This window comes from Macrobrachium nipponense, chromosome 47, assembly GCF_015104395.2.
Source record: "Macrobrachium nipponense isolate FS-2020 chromosome 47, ASM1510439v2, whole genome shotgun sequence".
Classification (NCBI taxonomy): Eukaryota; Metazoa; Arthropoda; class Malacostraca; order Decapoda; family Palaemonidae; genus Macrobrachium; species Macrobrachium nipponense.
The window spans coordinates 29,609,616-29,627,115 of NC_087222.1; the positions used below are offsets into that span (position 1 = coordinate 29,609,616).

The 17,500-nt window shown below is 39.1% G+C and overlaps 2 protein-coding genes across 5 annotated transcripts in view; both read left to right on the plus strand.

Moving 5' to 3' along the window:
- The window catches only part of LOC135204826 (mediator of RNA polymerase II transcription subunit 22-like), a 127,528-nt gene that overhangs the window by 21,990 nt on the left and 88,038 nt on the right, over positions 1-17,500 (plus strand). The gene's annotated exons all lie outside the window — the stretch shown is intronic.
- Positions 7,535-17,500, plus strand: part of LOC135204825 (long-chain-fatty-acid--CoA ligase 4-like) — an 18,723-nt gene continuing 8,757 nt past the window's right edge. The window contains exons 1-4 of the mRNA XM_064235018.1: positions 7,535-7,703; positions 9,421-9,633; positions 10,089-10,328; positions 10,988-11,180. Of these exons, the coding sequence (XP_064091088.1) occupies positions 7,569-7,703; positions 9,421-9,633; positions 10,089-10,328; positions 10,988-11,180 (781 nt within the window). The 5' untranslated portion in view covers positions 7,535-7,568. The remainder of the gene's footprint in view (positions 7,704-9,420; positions 9,634-10,088; positions 10,329-10,987; positions 11,181-17,500) is intronic.

Consider the following 17,500-nt stretch of genomic DNA (forward strand, 5'->3'; position numbering starts at 1 on the left):
TCTCGATAGTTGATATGGTGCAGAGTCTCAGGACTTGGTTGTCTCATAAAGGCAAGGCCATCATCCATCGCCTTCTTTTCTGCCTGAGAAATTCGATTATCCAGTGTCATAGCACCAACACGATGCCTGATATGAGGCTTTCTGATATATTGTGTGTGGAAAGCATGTGTGGTACTAACAAGTAAGGAGTAAAGTTTCTCCGGACAGTGGAGGTCAAATGTGGGTCGAAGGTTAGTCATATATGAAATGTACGTAGGCTGGTACTTAGGCGGAATTGTGATGCAAGTGCGATTGTGTATTGGAGTAGGTGTAGCGGGAAGGGAATATTGGATGCTGAGACCAATGTGATCAGAGAAGAGCGTAGGAACCGTTACACAATTGACTCGGGAAGGTACGAGTCCACAGGTCAAGATGTGATCCAAAGTACCACCTCGTGCATGCGTAGATCCACCAGTGTCCCAACGGGTCAGTTGATTTCGACGAATGTATCCTAGAAGTAGATTCCCATTGCGGTTCACAGTGCCAGCAAGATCTCCCAAGTCTGGATGACGGGCATTAAAATCTCCCATGTAAACCATACCACGAAGGGTTGGGGCTGGAAGCTTGGTTGTATTTATTCTACTGGTGCTGCATATACATTGCACAGTCGTATGGTGCCTCCGCCAACAGTAATCTCAAATAATTGAAATGTTGTATCTTCATCCTCAGAGTTTAGAGGTCTATGCTGAATTGAAGTGCGTATATAGGTGATGAGGCCATGTCTTACTAAATGGACGTAGGACACATAGCCAGTGAGCGAGGGAGCTTCTTCCCTTGGCTGAGCATTACCAACAAAAGCTTCCTGAATTAGAATAACATCTGGGTGGTGACTATGTACAATTCCCTTAAGTGCAGAAAGTTTTGCCCAGTTTGTAATACCACAGGCATTCCATGAGATGATATTAAGCTTTACTTGGTTATCGAACATGTCCCTTGTTGAAGAACGGCGACTAGATAAAGAGGCAGTGGTAACACCGGTATGAATTGGTGGTGTATCACGTGGCAATGGTCCTGTATGGGGAGTTAGTAACACTCTCAAGACGTGTAGCAAGTGAGTCAAGTTCTCAGTGAGTGTAGTAACTGATGTGATAACAACCTGCTGAGCTTCAACAAGAGATTGTAGTGTGTTATCATTAGTAGCAAATTTAGAAGTTAGATTGTCAAAGGAGGTTACGAGACTGTCGATGCGAGTGTCCATGCTCTCTAAACGAGATTCAATGGCTCAAAACGTGATGTAAGGGAGTCACACCGAGACTTGAGGACATCTACAGCATTACGAAGTGTAGTCACTTGTGAGGAGGCAGTAACAGTGGGTATGATTGATGGCACTGGAAGCTGTTGTGCAATAAGCTGGTTCGATGCAGAGCCTGAACGCCTGGTACAGCCATGCCACACATGACTCCAGGCTCATTACATCTCGGGCATTTCCAATGCGAGGAGTCCGGTGTAGGTAGAGGTAATGAGCTTGATGTTGATGCGAAGAAACTGTCAACCACTGTGGGTGGTACAGGGGGCCGATGAGGGCAGGTCCGACTGTCATGCTCAGCAGCACAAAATGCACACTTTTCAGGGGCAGACACAGTATCGTGAGATGTGACCGATACCCAGCATTTGAAGCACCACGGCTTTTCGTCTGCATTCTGCGTAGTTCACATGATGGTAGACAAGGGAGGAAGGAGAAAGTTAACAAAAGGCGGGGTTGATCTGGGTGGCTCCAAGTAATGACAATACGATTGATGGACTTCCCATCCTGTAGGAAACGACGTACAGTGTGCACCCCTTCCAGTTCCTTAGCTAATGAAGGGTCTACATCCACAGGATATCGAGTGATGAGATATGTAGGAACTTAGGTCTGTTTACATCATCCTGAACATCAACATAAGTGACAGAAACCTCACCACCTTGACCCGTTTATGATATCCAGGCGATGCCTCGAAATGTATACAAATCGAGAAGTGACGCAGACATTTTAACTTCAGCCAATTCCCGATCGAGGCTGAACATCTTGGTAACTCCGATAGCCAGCGAAGCTTCACATTAACCCCGATTCTCTCTAAATAAGAGCTTTTATGTATTCAGCACGTGGAGCAAAGGCAGGGAGAACAGTTTTTGTAGCCATGGTAGGTATAATCTGAAAAGCAGGTCTAGGCAGGGAATTATTTAGAACTTTATTTTGAGAGGAGGAAGCATCACACTTTGTAGTTTTAGCAGCAGGGGATGATGGCTCATTACTGCTATCTGAATCATGCTCCATACATCGTTTGTTGGAGGTATAGGTATGGTCCATGAGACTAGGAGCTGCACCAGCAGGATCAACTTATGAGATTTAGTAGAGACAAGTCGTGGCCAATGTTCCTGCGTAAGCAGATGTTCTTCAACATTATCATCACTTAGAGCAAGGTCCTCCTCAACATCAGCGAGAGTACCAGGTCCCGAGAATTCCATAGTCATTATCTACTGGTGTTTTAACAATGCCCGTATCTAATTTCGTTTCTATGGTACAGTAACATAGCCATGACAGGGATAACACGTCACATACTCGTACTGCGCATGCGCGGTTTAGGAAAAATTTGAAAGTAGTGGTATGGCCGAACGTGAACGAATTTTTTAATCCTAAATAAAGTCTAAGTTCAAAAACTCGTAAAAACACACTAATGTCATAGCACTGACCACTAAGTGCTATCACAGCTTTCAGTCAATTCTAGGTGATGTAGATCTTCGTATCGCCTAAATAATCGAGAAAGTTTTCAGAGCATACAAATGCGCTTGTTGACAAAGTCCAAGATCAGAGAGAGAGCGAGAGAGAGAGAGAGAGAGAACAATAATTGGTGAGAAAGACAGAGATAGAGAGGTATAATTACTTTAGATTCGCAAAGGCGATGTGTCGTGTGTTCGTGCATTCATTGAACATGATCTCATTGGACAAATATATACTCTCTCTCTCTCTCTCTCTCTGCCACCGCATAATGTCTTACCTGGAGCCAGCCAGTGATGGCGTCTCTCTCTCTCTCTCTCTCTCTCTCTCTCTCTCTCTCTCTCTCTCTCTCTCGTCTCTCCTCTCTCTCTCTCCGTAAATCTTTCAATAAGTGTGAATGTCTTTTCGTCTCAAATGGTGCATCAAGCTTTTAAGTAAATTTCCAAATGCGCAATATTTCCGTTCGTTATTTAAGTAAAAAATTTCTCGCCTTAAATACGCAATAGCGTTACGTCAGCCTTATAGGCCTAAAGTCTCCCCCCCCCCCCCACCCCCCCCCCCCTCTCTTAGGCCTAAAAGTTCCCTATTGGCGCTTGCCAGGTGGAATCAATATGTTTCCACCGGCCTAATTCCGATGCCGTAGAAACGCCGGTGTTAGAAAAAAGGAAGTATGCGTGCGGAGCGTATAATAGTATGCGTTAGAGGGCATACTGTACTCGGTATGCAGTTCAGTATGCCAGGAATTTGAGCAACTTGGGGCATCAGTAACTATAGGCCTATAGTAGGAGAAGGCTCGTAGACTCCTTATATGAAAGGAGTATGCCTTATAGAGCGTTTTATAGTATGCGTTAGAGAGCATACTATGGAATGCTGCACTAAAAAAGTATGCGGAAGTATATCGCTAGATAGCGCACTGTAACATACTTGAACTGTCTTCCCCTTGGCAAGGTGTTGCTACTTTGCTACTGCGAAAGTGCTACTACGAAGCAACACGCTGCTCTAAATAAACAATTTTTTTTCTCTCTCTCTCTCTCTCTCTCTCTCTCTCTCTCTCTCTCTCTCTCTCTCTCTACATTATAATCGCGCAGTTTAAGCCGAGTTCAGATGTATCTAGAAGAAAAAAAGAACTTATATTAATTTCAAGTTCGATTTTTAAAAAAGGACTTACTTTCTCCACTAGGGAAAAAAAGACTTAATTTCTCCACTAAGGAAAAAAAGACTTAATTTCTCCACTAGGGAAAAAGACTTTCATTTGTCCTCTAGGGAAAAAAAGCCTTAATTCCCCACTAGGGGAAAAATGACAACGTGTATCTGTAAACGCACCATAAGTCTAGTTCGAATATAACTGAGAGAGAGATAAAAAGCTAAGTTTATTTCTCCAATAGGGAAAAAAAGACCTAATTACTTCCCCCACAGGACAAAAAAAAGACCTGAAAAGACAAATTAAAACCTCCACTAAAGGAAAAAAAAGACCAAATATGTATATATGGGTTTTAAAGTCTTCCCCCCCAAAAAAAACCTACCAATTAGAACCCCGGGAAGAAACCGCCTGACATTCAATAGCCAATGGCAACCGAACATCCATATTTAACCACAGCTGTTCTATCCGTTTGCCAACAGGTGTTTTGTGGGCGTGGGGGGTGGGAGGGGGGGTTTTCTGGGGGAATGGGAGGGAGAGGTTACAGGTGCCTGTATGATGATGTGGGGAGGGTTAGCGTTTAGGGTCCATAACCCCCCAGGGCTTAAATATGAGTCTTAGTTTTATTTTATTTTTTTTTTTTTCTATTAAATCCTCCAGGTGGTGTACCACCTCCTTCAGGAGGTACTATATAAGAGTACTACAGCCCCTTATATGCCGCCCTTAGAGATAAAGTGACATAAGTCAAGGTCAGGGTAGCGCGGAGGGTACAGAGTACAGACCCTTGAGTCTTATCGTCTCATCTCGAGGGTCACTGATGAAGGTCGAAGCTTCATTATAAATATTACACTAAAAGAAAAAAAAAAATTAAATCTCAATCATCGCTCGTCTATTTTCACTCTCCTCACAAATAGATAGGCGCAGATAGGATGGAATTGATAGGCGTAGATAGGATGAGATTATCGATAGGACTCTAGGCCCTTGAAGTTGTCGATGGGAGTAGATGGGATGAGAATCTATGGGTCTAGAGAGGATGAAGAGAATGTCTAAAGGTCTAGAGAGGATGAAGAGAATGTCTAAAGGTCTAGAGAGGATGAAGAGAATGTCTAAAGGTCTAGAGAGGATGAAGAGAATGTCTAAAGGTCTAGAGAGGATGATGAGAATGTCTATAAGTGCAGTGAGGATGAGAAACTCCCAATAGGCTTAGAGAGGATGAGACACTATAGATAGGCGGAGGAGATAGGATGATGAGAGGCTATGATCATCATCCTATCGCTGGCGTCTGATAACAATTGCCTAATTAACTCTCTCTCTCTCTCTCTCTCTCTCTCTCTCTCTCTCTCTCTCTCTCTCTCTCTCTCTCTCTCTCCAAGAAACCTCGCTAAATTTGTGAAATGTCCGGTTACCTCACAAACCTATAACGTATCTGGACTTGCTATGTAACATCCGTATCCGGACCTGCTATGTAACATCCTTAGACCGGATCCGGTAGTGTTCGTCACCACCGGAAGTATAGTGACGTCATGTATGACTTATTTGTGGGGCCTTAACTAGGTCTATATTTTCCTTTTTTTAACTTAACTAGACCTGATTTTTCTTGGTTTTAATATAAATAGGCCTATGTTTCGTCTTTTTTAAAAACATGCCCACTTATTCTTATTCTGAACATAGCTAGGCCTATATTTTGTCTTTTGTAAACATACCTTTGCTTTTTTTTTTTGTTCATTTTAATATAACTATACTTTTTTTTTCTCCATCTATCCATCCGAAATAATATCCTATTTCGAATATTAACGGTGTAATTCGCATACAGTAAATTATTAAAACACTTTTCAGTTGCAAATGTAGTACACCAAGATATCCTTTTATTTACCTAAAACTTACACACAGCGTAACTATTTAAAGCCCGGGACGCAGTGTTACCATACAAAAACACCACAGGCTGATGGACAGATGAAAAAAAAAAGTTTTTATAGGCATATGTTTTCCTTTTGCGAACTATTTTTTCTTATTGTGAACATAACTAGGCCTATTTTTCCTTTTGTGAACGTAACAGCCTATTTTCTTATTGCGAACATAAATAGGCCCATTTTTTCCTGTTGTGAACATAACTAGGCCCATTTTTCAATTTGTGAATATAACTAGGCATATTTTTCCTTTTGTGAACATAACGGAGCCTATTTTTCCCTATTGTGAACATAATTATGCCTATTTTATTCCTATTACGAACTTAACTAGGTTCCAACATGGCGCCCAGAGAGTGTAGGTAGCAACTACGGATTAATTTAGAACTCCATCGAATAAAAACGTCCAAAGTACTTTCATTTGATTAGAGAGAGACAACTTATCACTTTTAAAAGTAACGGCGAAGCGTTCAGGGTCGATTGTATAACGATAAACATTTTATTTCACTTTTTCATTGTAATCAGTCACATAGGCCTACGTCATACAACTAAAAAAAAACTTGTACAACTTTGAAATTCAATAAAGTGACTAATAAAGAAGTATCGGGACGCGTACAGCTACTTAAGTCACTTTAGAAAGTGTTCGACAACTTCCTAATTACATCAGTTGTAGAGAGAGAGAGAGAGAGAGAGAGAGAGAGAGAGAGAGAGAGAGAGAGGTTCATTCAAAGATCCAATAATGGAAGAACTGTGAAAACTCCACCAGCCATTTCTTATTGTCACTCACGCGAGAGCGAAAGGAAAATCTCTCTCTCTCTCTCTCTCTCTCTCTCTCTCTCTCTCTCTCTCTCTCTCTCTCCTGATACCACATCACCCCACGTTACGTCATTTATCATAACAGGTACACGGGGATAGGCGCTCTAAGGGGAGGGAGGGGTGATGTTCCCCAGGGTGGGTTATATGATCCCCTGTCAAGTTTAGTACTGTTAGTGCAAGCTCTTGATAATAAAAGCTGTTTGTTTGTTGTTTGTTTATCGTATATTTCCGTGTTTGTGACTCATGTTAACTCCTACAAGTGTATGATTTGTAAGTAGTTAGTATAATTTATAAGTAGTTAATCTAAGTAGTATACGATTTGGAAGCAGATGTTTCAGCCGAGTCTAACATTAAGAAGAAAGAATTCATGAATTATAATTGAGGTATGGCTCTTAGACCGTGCCAGGGAATTAGAAGGAATTCCTGAGTATTACTCTCTCTCTCTCTCTCTCTCTCTCTCTCTCTCTCTCTCTCTCTCTCTCTCTCTCTCTCTCTCTCTCTCTCTCCTTTAGACATTAGCCTCTATACTGAGAGGTCCTGGGTTAAATTTTGGCTTAAAAGAATGTTGAATCTTTTAGGCATATATGAATGTGTATGTAAGAGAGAGAGAGAGAGAGAGAGAGAGAGAGAGAGAGAGAGAGAGAGAGAGAGATTACAGGAAACAAGTCCTTTGCAATAGATGACTTGTGTCCTTATCCCGTTTACTGAAGGCAAGTCACACTCTTCGACCATTGTGTTTGCAAAGTCATCATTTTTGTTTTAAATGTATATACTATGCCAATTGGTCACGAGTTATATATTCTCTCTCTCTCTCTATCAAAGAGAAACCTTGTGGTGTCGCCAGCCACAGATAAGGATTGGAGATAAGTATTTTCATGTGAAAGTGAAAGTTTTACATCCTTCATTCTGCTTTCAAACAGACTGCGACAAATAAAACTACTACAGCTTTTTCGCTTTCTTTCTTTACAGTTTGACAATGCAGGAACTAGTCGTCACGATAGGTATAACCTTGATCAAGGTTGGGGTGTTCGTCTACGACATCATCACCTACCCCATATATGCCGTCGTTCAGCAGCCATGGAAAAGGAGGAGTCTCATGAACAGAACGAGGGTGAGTGAGTGCCTGGTTAGGGGTTCAAGTTGCTTGAGAAAAAGATTTACTATTTAGTTCCCAGTATATATTGGTTATAAGGTATTATGCCAGTAGTATCCTGGCATTGTGTGATGGTGACCTATCCAAACACTGACCACACTGTGTCAATCACATCTCTTTTGCTAAAACCGATAAGGTTCTTCATATTAGCACTGATTATGAAATACTTTATTTGTAATATTAGTAATTTTTTGAGTCTCTCTTGTTCCCTGAGTTATCACAAGTCCTCAAAAACATCCCCTTAGGTCTTAATTCCAAGGGAGAAGTTTGCTGTAGGTGGTGGGGCTTCCTGGAGAAGTTATCCAGAAGTTTTGTTTTCCTGGAAAACTTCCATACAAGGATAGCAAAATCCTGTTTCTGATAAAAATTCTTAATTGATTTTGAATCGTGGAAATGTTCACCATATCTCTGAATCTCAATGAACACATTGTACGAAACTGCATAACCTAGTGCTCAGTGTTCTAGAATGCTGGTCTCAAGGTTTTGAAATCCTGGAAAGGTTCTCCAGGATTGCTAAAATCCTCTCCCCTAATTCTCCAGGATTCTGGAATCCCAGAAATATAATACATACTGTAGTAGTACTTTGGTTTTGACATCATGTAAAAGGAAAAGTTTTGTAGAGCTCTTGATGCCTCATAAGTTCATTATTTCCTGTTCTTTTTTATCAAGTTAACGAATCTTGAAATATAACGCAGCTGAATACTTTGCTAAAGTAATTTAATCTTGATAAGATTGGAAGGAGATAATACACACCTTTGATAAACAAGTGGGAGGAATGTAATCTTGCTTGAGTGACAAGAATTCAACCTTGAGTGAATTTCGAGGGCTTAGCCTTAGGCTGTGTAATATGCAAAAGTAAAGTAAACTTTTTCTGCTTCTCTTACCTGTAAATGCTGTCATAAAGTAGATTGTCTCAATAGCATGGCCAGTATGGAGTTGGCATGCCACCTCGGTGGCCGTGAGTTCAATTCCTGAGCATTCCACTGAGGGGCGAGAGATGTGTATTCCTGGTGATAGAAGTTCACTCTCGAAGTGGTTCGGAAGTCACATAAAGCCTTTGGTCCCATTGCTGAATAACAACTGGTTCCATGAGACGCTGGAGAAATGGATTGTCGTTGGAAGATGTAAAATTAGTTTGAGCAAATTCGTTTGCTGGGGAGGAGACAAATAGTTGATTTAATAAGCATGAGATTGTAAATATAATAATAGAGCCTCAAGATGTGGTTTAGAGTCTTGCTTTGAACCACAGAGAAGTTCATGCCAACACTAATTTAAATGTTATTACAGTCATTAATATCACCCGTCAGTAGTTGTTTGAGTGTCATCTTGGTGTCTGTCATAAATTTAGCGTGCTTTAATTGCATTTCCACTACTTAAATTTTATTTTAAAATTTTATGTATTTCAGTAGAAATGTACTTAACAAGGCCTCACTTTTTGACAGATCTTATAGCTTTCATGTAAATGAGTCAGTGGTAAATACAACACCTTGAAAGCCATGTAAAAACCTCTCGTAGCTTGCGGTGGGGTAAATATTCAGTGTTGCTTTAAGGTAGACATAATTTACCTCTTAAAGTTCAAATTTGTCGGAATTCCAAATGTTTAAAGGTTTCTTTGACGCTGGTACAAAGTATTCCACAGGAGGACATCTTAATTCGTGTATTTTTTGCTTTCCAGGCCCAGCCGGTTCCCGTATCCGAAGGGCTGTGCTACAGAAACGTTGACCCGCCCAAAGCCTTCCAGATAGAGATTGAAAGGGCCAACATCAAGACGGTCGAGCAAGCTCTGACCTACTCGTGTAAAAAACACGGAACGAAGAAAGCGCTCGGCACTCGCCAGGTCCTCAGTGAATTTGAAGAAGTCCAGAAAAATGGAAAAGTATTTAAGAAGGTAAGGAAATTGTGCCGTATTTTTATTTTAATCTGTATGCTATGCCTTCCTTATGTATTTTTAGGTTACGTAACTAGATCAGTCACATTTATGACTAAAATACCTCTGCGACAGATTAAAGCTTTGTGCATGTTCACATACTGTTCGGTTATATCTTGAATCTATGTTGAATATTGTATACTCGGTAGTTGTCCACAGAATTCCTGTATGTAAAGAAGTGAGCGGTTTGTAAATTGTGCCACAGTCCTTTCCTTTTCAATAAGAGTCCCTTTGAGGGTTAAGTATATGTGAGGTCATAGCTACAGTTCCCTCATTATTTCTAGGTCAGCCAATGAAGGCAGCACGTTTTCTTTAGTCACAGTAACATTTGAATCTTTATCGACGTTTCTAGCTAAGCTTTGCTTAGACACTGTGTTAATGAATGCAGTAAAGTAGTAGTACATCTTACTCTACAGCTGGAGCTTGGCGAATACACTTGGCTCAATTACGAAGAAGTGGACGCAATGGCCCGGAACTTTGGAAAGGGCTTGAGAGTGGAGGGACATCAGCCCAAGGAGAACATCGTCATCTTTGCGGAAACGAGGCAAGAGTGGCTCATATCCGCTATTGGATGCTTCAAGCAGAACTTGCCCGTTTGCACTCTCTATGCCACTCTTGGAGATGAAGCTCTTATACATGGAATAAATGAGACTGAGGTGAGATTGTAAATGTTTTCAGACTATGACAATTAATTTCTCTCTTGCGCATCAGGGATAAATCTCTTAATAAGGCTTTTACATACCACAGTCAGTCGTTCTATTCATTATTATTATATGGTGACGCAAGAAAAAAGTTTTATATTATAAAACTGTGGTACTTCTTGATTCCATGTAAGAAAAGCATGACAGAATATGACGATATTTGTCTAACCATCATATATTTGATATTTTTCACATTTTAGTAGACATGCAGGTATTCACCGGTGATCAGCAGACTCGGTTAATGGCAATCCAGTTTTACGGATATTGTCTAGTGCCATAGAACCGTCAACTTATGGCACCATAACGTGCCAAGTTTTGGCTGTCGTCGCCATGATATACCTAACGGAGGTGTCATTAACCAAAACTTGGCCATAAATCGCCAGGTATCGGATTGATAACCGGAGACTGCCTGTACCTACAAAAGCATCAATGCAGTAGAATTTATTATAAATATGCCTTGTATTCTTACAGTAACGAGTTGGAATCTGTAAATGAGATATGTAAGTTCGGTAACGAAAATGATTTAGTTCCACGAGAGTATTTGAACCTCTCGTCCGTCACCGCGAGGTCGGAAAGAAACTTGGAAATGTAAACGAGTGGGTCTTGCATTTCAGGTACGACATGTGATCACTTCGCACGAGCTCTTGCCCAAATTCAAACACCTGCTTGCGAGATGCCCCAAAGTTACTAAGATCACCTACTTCAAAGACCCCATTAAGGAGACAGACCTCACCGGTTACAAGGAAGGCATCATTTTCAACTCGTTTGAGGAAATTGTGGAGAAAGGAAGAACCGCAGATTACTCAGGTAGGAGGACCTTTCGAGTGTGCAGATCGACCTTCAATGAGGAAGCTGTATACTATTAACGTTTGAGCTACTTAGAAGACTCTTATGATTTATTCACATTTTCTTTTTCCTTATTAATTGATTTGCTGTTTAATCATTCTTCAGAGATAATTTTGCTTTTGTTTTTCTTCAAGGATAAATTCCTTATACCTTAGCATCTATTTCTTTTAAATTTTTCACCTGCCTGCAAATAAATTTTTTTTTTTTCTTATTTGGCTAATTTCTCAAAGCTTTTGATTAAAACCATAGGCATTGATTTGTTCCCATTTGAAAACCTCTTTGGAAAGTTCATTTTGAGATTGTAATAGGAACATTTTAGTTGTCATACCATGGTCAGTGAACATACAAATTCCTTTACAGTGTATCTACGGATCATTGTTACATTTTCAACTTTCCAAAGATATTAGCAGTTGGGGCTTCCTTTTTCACAATGATTTAATTTAAGCATCATCTCTTAAGAATTTCCACTGCTAGTTTAATGTTCCCTGTGACTTGCTTTTATGAGACCTCTGATGCTTCCGTGAGATGCTCTTCAAATCATTTATTGATGCCGAGAAAAACTGTCTCGTGTAGCACGCTCTGAAGGGCAGTGCTTCCACAGGAATCTATCTGATTTATGATTTTTCTGACGATTAATCCCATGTTGCTTTTTTCTGAAGATTAAAATATTTGTTTCTCCTCGTCATATTGTGGCTGTTACCCTGTGATTGATTTTCACACAGATGTCAAAGGTGAGATTTGAGAGGCGTTGGGTTGTTTGAGTTACCTAACAACTTGTTTGTGAATGACTAAAAAGAAGTATTGTTGCTGGTTGAGGTTCTGTAAGGAAAGGAGCTCTCTCTCTGTACAGAATAATGAAAGCTCTACTAGTTTCCTATGTAATGATGTTGGACCTTGTGCATTGTACTGTACTGTACTGTGCTCGATCCCTCTGTCCTGTTATGTAGACTTAACCTTATTCCTAACGACTTTTGTTACTACTGATATGGCGTTGCTGTGTCGTTTATTCATCTGTTTAACACATTAGATCATTTTCATGTGGATTCCCTGTTTTGTTAATGAAAACATTGAGGCATGTTTAATAGCAGTGCTAGATTCAGTCATAAGTTATTTGCTCAATAGATTGCTTGTGTTTTATAGATGATAGATACAAAGAACAGAATATACAAATAGCTAATAGAAGTATAGATAGATAATGCATTCAACTAGGTTCTCATAATTCACTTTAAAACTTATTTAATTTCATTTAGGAACTTTTATTATTCACTTGCCTTTTTTTTTTTTTTTTTACTTAGTGTCCAATCACTAATACACTTTCATTTCTAAGTTGTCCAATAGATTGCATATTTAATTTTGGTAATACAGTAACATAATTTGGTAGGCTACACTACACAGGCATGTCCTCCAAATATGTCAATTAGGGTAATGTGAAGTATTTCAAATTGTAAAGGAATAGATTTTCTTTTTACACATTTGCTGCTGTATTTTCACCAGAAGCTCTGTGACGATTTTAAAATATGTATCATATGTCACCTCAGATAGTTAGGGTCATATTGACGTCAATTCTTGGACACTGCATATTCATGATTTTTGCTTTCGTTTGTGCTTTGGGTGCATGTCTTGGGGTGAATGCTTTCATGATTGCCTTTAAATGCCTGTGTTGCATTTTCATTGCACATGTAAATATGGATTGTAAGCACATGTATTATATGTACACATTTGAGGTGGTGGTTAATAGTTTTGGGTTTTCAGCTGCTGTGAGCTTTTTATCTGCATTATGTACAATTATTGGAGTTGTTAACAAATGCTGGCCTGTTTTGTAGATTAGGTATTTGTAAGTTTTGTAGCATTTGAAGTAGTACAGCCAGTCCCCAGTTAACAGCGATTTATGGCGCCATAATGGGGCCGAGTTCTAGTTATCGGCCCCATTACGGCACCATTAATCGCAGAGTTTTGGTTAATGGCGGTTTTCGCTAATGGGGGCACACCCTCGGGAACAGAACCCCTGCCGATTAACTGGGGGACTGCCTGTAATGGTTTATCTTTCTACATAGCATTTTATAGTTTATGGTATATTGTTGAGTTAACTGAAGCATATTGCTTAGCTTGGTCCTCTAGAACAATATTTAAATTTAATTTGGTCTTTTATAGTAAATAGATTTTCTTATAGCCAGAGTATAGTACTACATCACTTGTAGGTACGTACAAGAAGGGCACGTACGTACTTATATATATAAACATAATTTTTAAAGGTTTCAGCTTCCTTGCTTAATTTCAACTGAAATTTTGTAGTTTGGTCATTTCAGGGAAAAAAGTTTGCTTTAAGATAAAGAATGAGCGATGCAATTTTTAGATGGCTGATGACTTGCTTTTTCTATTTGGGCTCCAAAATAATCATCATCATTGCTTCCAAGACAGCATAATGCAAAGGATCATTTGGGGAATTTAGTGGCTTATCTTTCTTGCGATTTGTGCTATGGAAATCACTGAAGATATTGTAGAAATAATTCTGTGGGTACCATTACCACAATGCCAATCTTGAACACTAGACAGAATTTGTCAACATCACGTTGGACGAGTCAGTTTCATGCTCGACTACAGATCTCAGGGTCCGAGTTCGATTCCCCACCCTGCCAATGCAGAATCAGAAGAATTTATTTCTGGCGACAAAAATTCATTTCTCAACGTGATTCGGATTCTTCAGTGAGCTGTAGGTTCCGTTGCTTGGTAACCAGTTGGTTCCTAGCCACGTAAAAATATCTAATCCTTCGGGCCAGCCCTTAGGAGAGCCGTCAATCTGCTCAGTGGTCTAGTAAAACTAAGATATACTTAAATTTTGTCAACATCATTAGCCTTTGTCAAGTAGTCTCTCTTTACTCTTCATGAACTAGATTTAATTTCACAATGTAGACCTGATTACTGAGCACTTTCTAATCTGCATTCATCATTTCCTCCCTGAAATATGGTTACTCATACCTTTTGCCTCAGTTTAGCCTTTATTGTATCCCAGAACTTATACAGGGTTTCTTTCTTGTTATCCCATATCCAAGTATTTCTGTTCCCAATGTCAGACCAGTCTTCATTTATTGTCTTCCACCTAGTTATTATGATGTGGTTACAAGGTTACAAAAGCCTGCCTAGGTTTTGTTATGGATAACTTAACACGGAGAAGAGACATGAAATGCATCCGCTATGGCTAAAACAAAGTAGTCAGGAAGAGCTATCTACTAGGAAGGTGTTGTCTTGGCGCTGTCCATGTGAAGTAAGGGTACAAGGTATAATATGCAACATATTTTGACTTATGACTGGTCTGGGAATTCCAGTAGTGGATTGTTGTATATTTGTTGCCTGAATTCAGCAACTGATAAACGTTGTATCAGAACGACAGATAAGGAGTTGCATTGTTCTGTATCAAAATGGCCTTGGTATTTGTTTCACAGTTCAGATTACGAAGAAGTTGTTCAGTGCAAAATGATATTGAGCTCAGGGCAGATTATATAAACTGGCTTCAGAAGGCTCTTGATAAAATGGAAGAAATGGGGCCACGCCTTTACAGGACCATACATGCTGCAGTTTATGTATGTCATAAAAACACACACACACCAACACTGTTAAGAGTAGTGGGAAACACTCTTATCAGAAGCTGCACCCTCATTAGCCAGGCCACTTGTGGCTTGTTTGAATTGCAAACAGTATTTTCGTCTTGCATGTTTGCTTCAAATAATGGATTCATTCAGGACTATCCATGTTAAGAACATAGATAAAGATAAATTGTAGTACCGGGTGTAAACAGTTTAACAGTGCCAGTTATTTTGTTAAGGGGTTTTTCTTGTACTGCTGCTTGTCATTGGAGGTTCACATTCTCTGATTTTCTAAAAAAAGTTAAACAGCGTTTTTGTCAAGCTGCTCACTATTTTGATATCTTTATATTTTATCTTGAAAAAAGATGGCCAGTTAAAGCTTGCTTGCAGTTCATATAGGGTTTGGAAAGCTGTGTATTGTTGATTATTTTACCAAGAATATCCTTCAGACAGTGTATTTTCACCCGTTTCCTTATTGCGGCCTTGTCATTAATTTGTCTTCTCTTCAAGTGAATGTAGGTTAAAATTATATTTGGTCATGTTATAACCCCAGTTGAATCCACTATTCCATTCACTATTTTATTTAGACCTATTAAATTTTTACTTGCATATATGTACATATTCATACCAATATTGCTCCATATAGCCTTGTGCTCAAGTTAAAAAGGGTGACATTGCCCATCCTGAGATGTTCCAACTGTGCATAGCAGTTTTTTATAGGATAAAAGATGAAAATGTTTGAAAGCATTTTATGTGGATTTCATGCAAACGAATCATTGCATTATGCCAAGGTGATCCCCCCCCCCCTTCCTTCCTTCCTTTTGACTAAATGTAGACAGACATTAACCCTTTGATTACGCTTGGGATGAGATCTCACAGGTCCCCAGAACCCGGAGGTTTTCTGACGGGAGTCACCTGTAGTATACTACCAGACGCACGATACCGTAAACAATCATTGTAACAGCTCGTTTCTTTGTTGTTTTCCTACAAATTAACCTGTTTTAGTTTTATGATAATATTTTGATAGTAGTCATCCGTAATATATATAATATGTAATTATGTAACATCACAAATAAATAAACATATCATATGTACTATATATCGGGGTTTACTGTTGCCAGAGGTATGAGTACTTCACTAATTGCCGACGACACATTTTTTTTTTTCTTTTTATTCATTTTGAATTCCCGAAACACATCTACAGCACAGTTGAATATTAGTGTTAATAGTTATTTGCATATCCGCCAGAAAACTAATCATGAAAATATTGATCATTTTTATGTTTCCGCTTACAAAATTGAGATTTATTATTTTTATTTGAGAGAGAGAGAGAGACGAGAAGAGAGAGAGACGAGAGAGATGAGAGAGAGAGAGAGAGATAGGAGAGAGAGGAGAGAGAGAGAGAAGAGAGATTTACCAAGATACACACCCTCTAATTGTACAACAATAACTCCAATAGGCGCAATTACAATAATGGTTGTAAATGAGACATCACTAATTATATATTAACCCCATTTCTGAATGATATTCATAGCAATAAAAAAGTAACCAGTCGACAAGGAATACCATACGTAGTTTTAGAAATTATGATTTATGAACGCTTTGGGAGCTCTTATATAAGACTAGCATGGAATTTGTCTTGTCTCGATTTTACCATTCAGACATACACTTAGACTATAAAACTCTTGACTATGGGAGATTTACGAATATATTTAGTACTTTCTTTATGTCAATCATGCTTTATATTTCAACGATATAGAATAACTTCTAATAACTTATTATACATTCTTGGAAATAAATAGGAATTTTATCTATTCAAGATTACATTTTTTTTAGATGTATGTAGGAATTCTTCTCAGATATTTACATTATTTGTAACACCATTATTCTAAGACTGCTATTAGAAAAAAAATAACTATCTCCGACACTTCCATGATAATGAGAATACCGTTTCTTACCGGGAAAGTGTTTATGTGAGAGAGAGAGAGAGAGAGAGAAAGAGGAGAGAGAGAGAGAGAGAGAGAGATACTGAGAATACCGTGTTACTTACCGGGAAAGTGTTTATGAGAGAGAGAGAGAGAGAATGCCGTGTTACTTATCGGGAAAGTGTTTGTGAGAGAGAGAGAGAGAGAGAGAAGCTGCTGCCAAATAATAAATGAACACTAAGAAGAAAAATTAGAATATTTTTTTGTGCCATATTAAAAGGTAAATCATTTAAATGGGACCAGGTTAAATGAATAAAAGGAGACATAATAATTGTTCCCCGCCCCCAGAAACCTCTCCATCACCTGTGAAAATTATTCTAGCAGATTATACGTTTGCTGTCTACAAGTGGTGAATTCTTTTGTTATTTTTGGCCTAAGCAGTAAAGGTTATTGCAAAAAGGACTACTAGACATCCTAACAATTGTCTGTCGTCAGAAATTTCCCCAATGTTTTTATATTCATCTATTTCCTATTCGCCTTTCATACCTTGTCTCCGTATTCCGAATGAGAAAACGAGAAACAACCCCTAGGGCATGAAGCGATTAGTCCTGGTCCCACACAAAAGGTACGTGCGCTGCATGGGTCCGTATAAGTACTTGCTCCAGCCGGGATTATTCATAGCCTAAAGGAATCCTTACCATTAACACCCGGCCCCAACGTTCCTGCGTTTGCTAATCACTTTATCACAGTGGAGGAAATTAAGTTAATTTCTTTA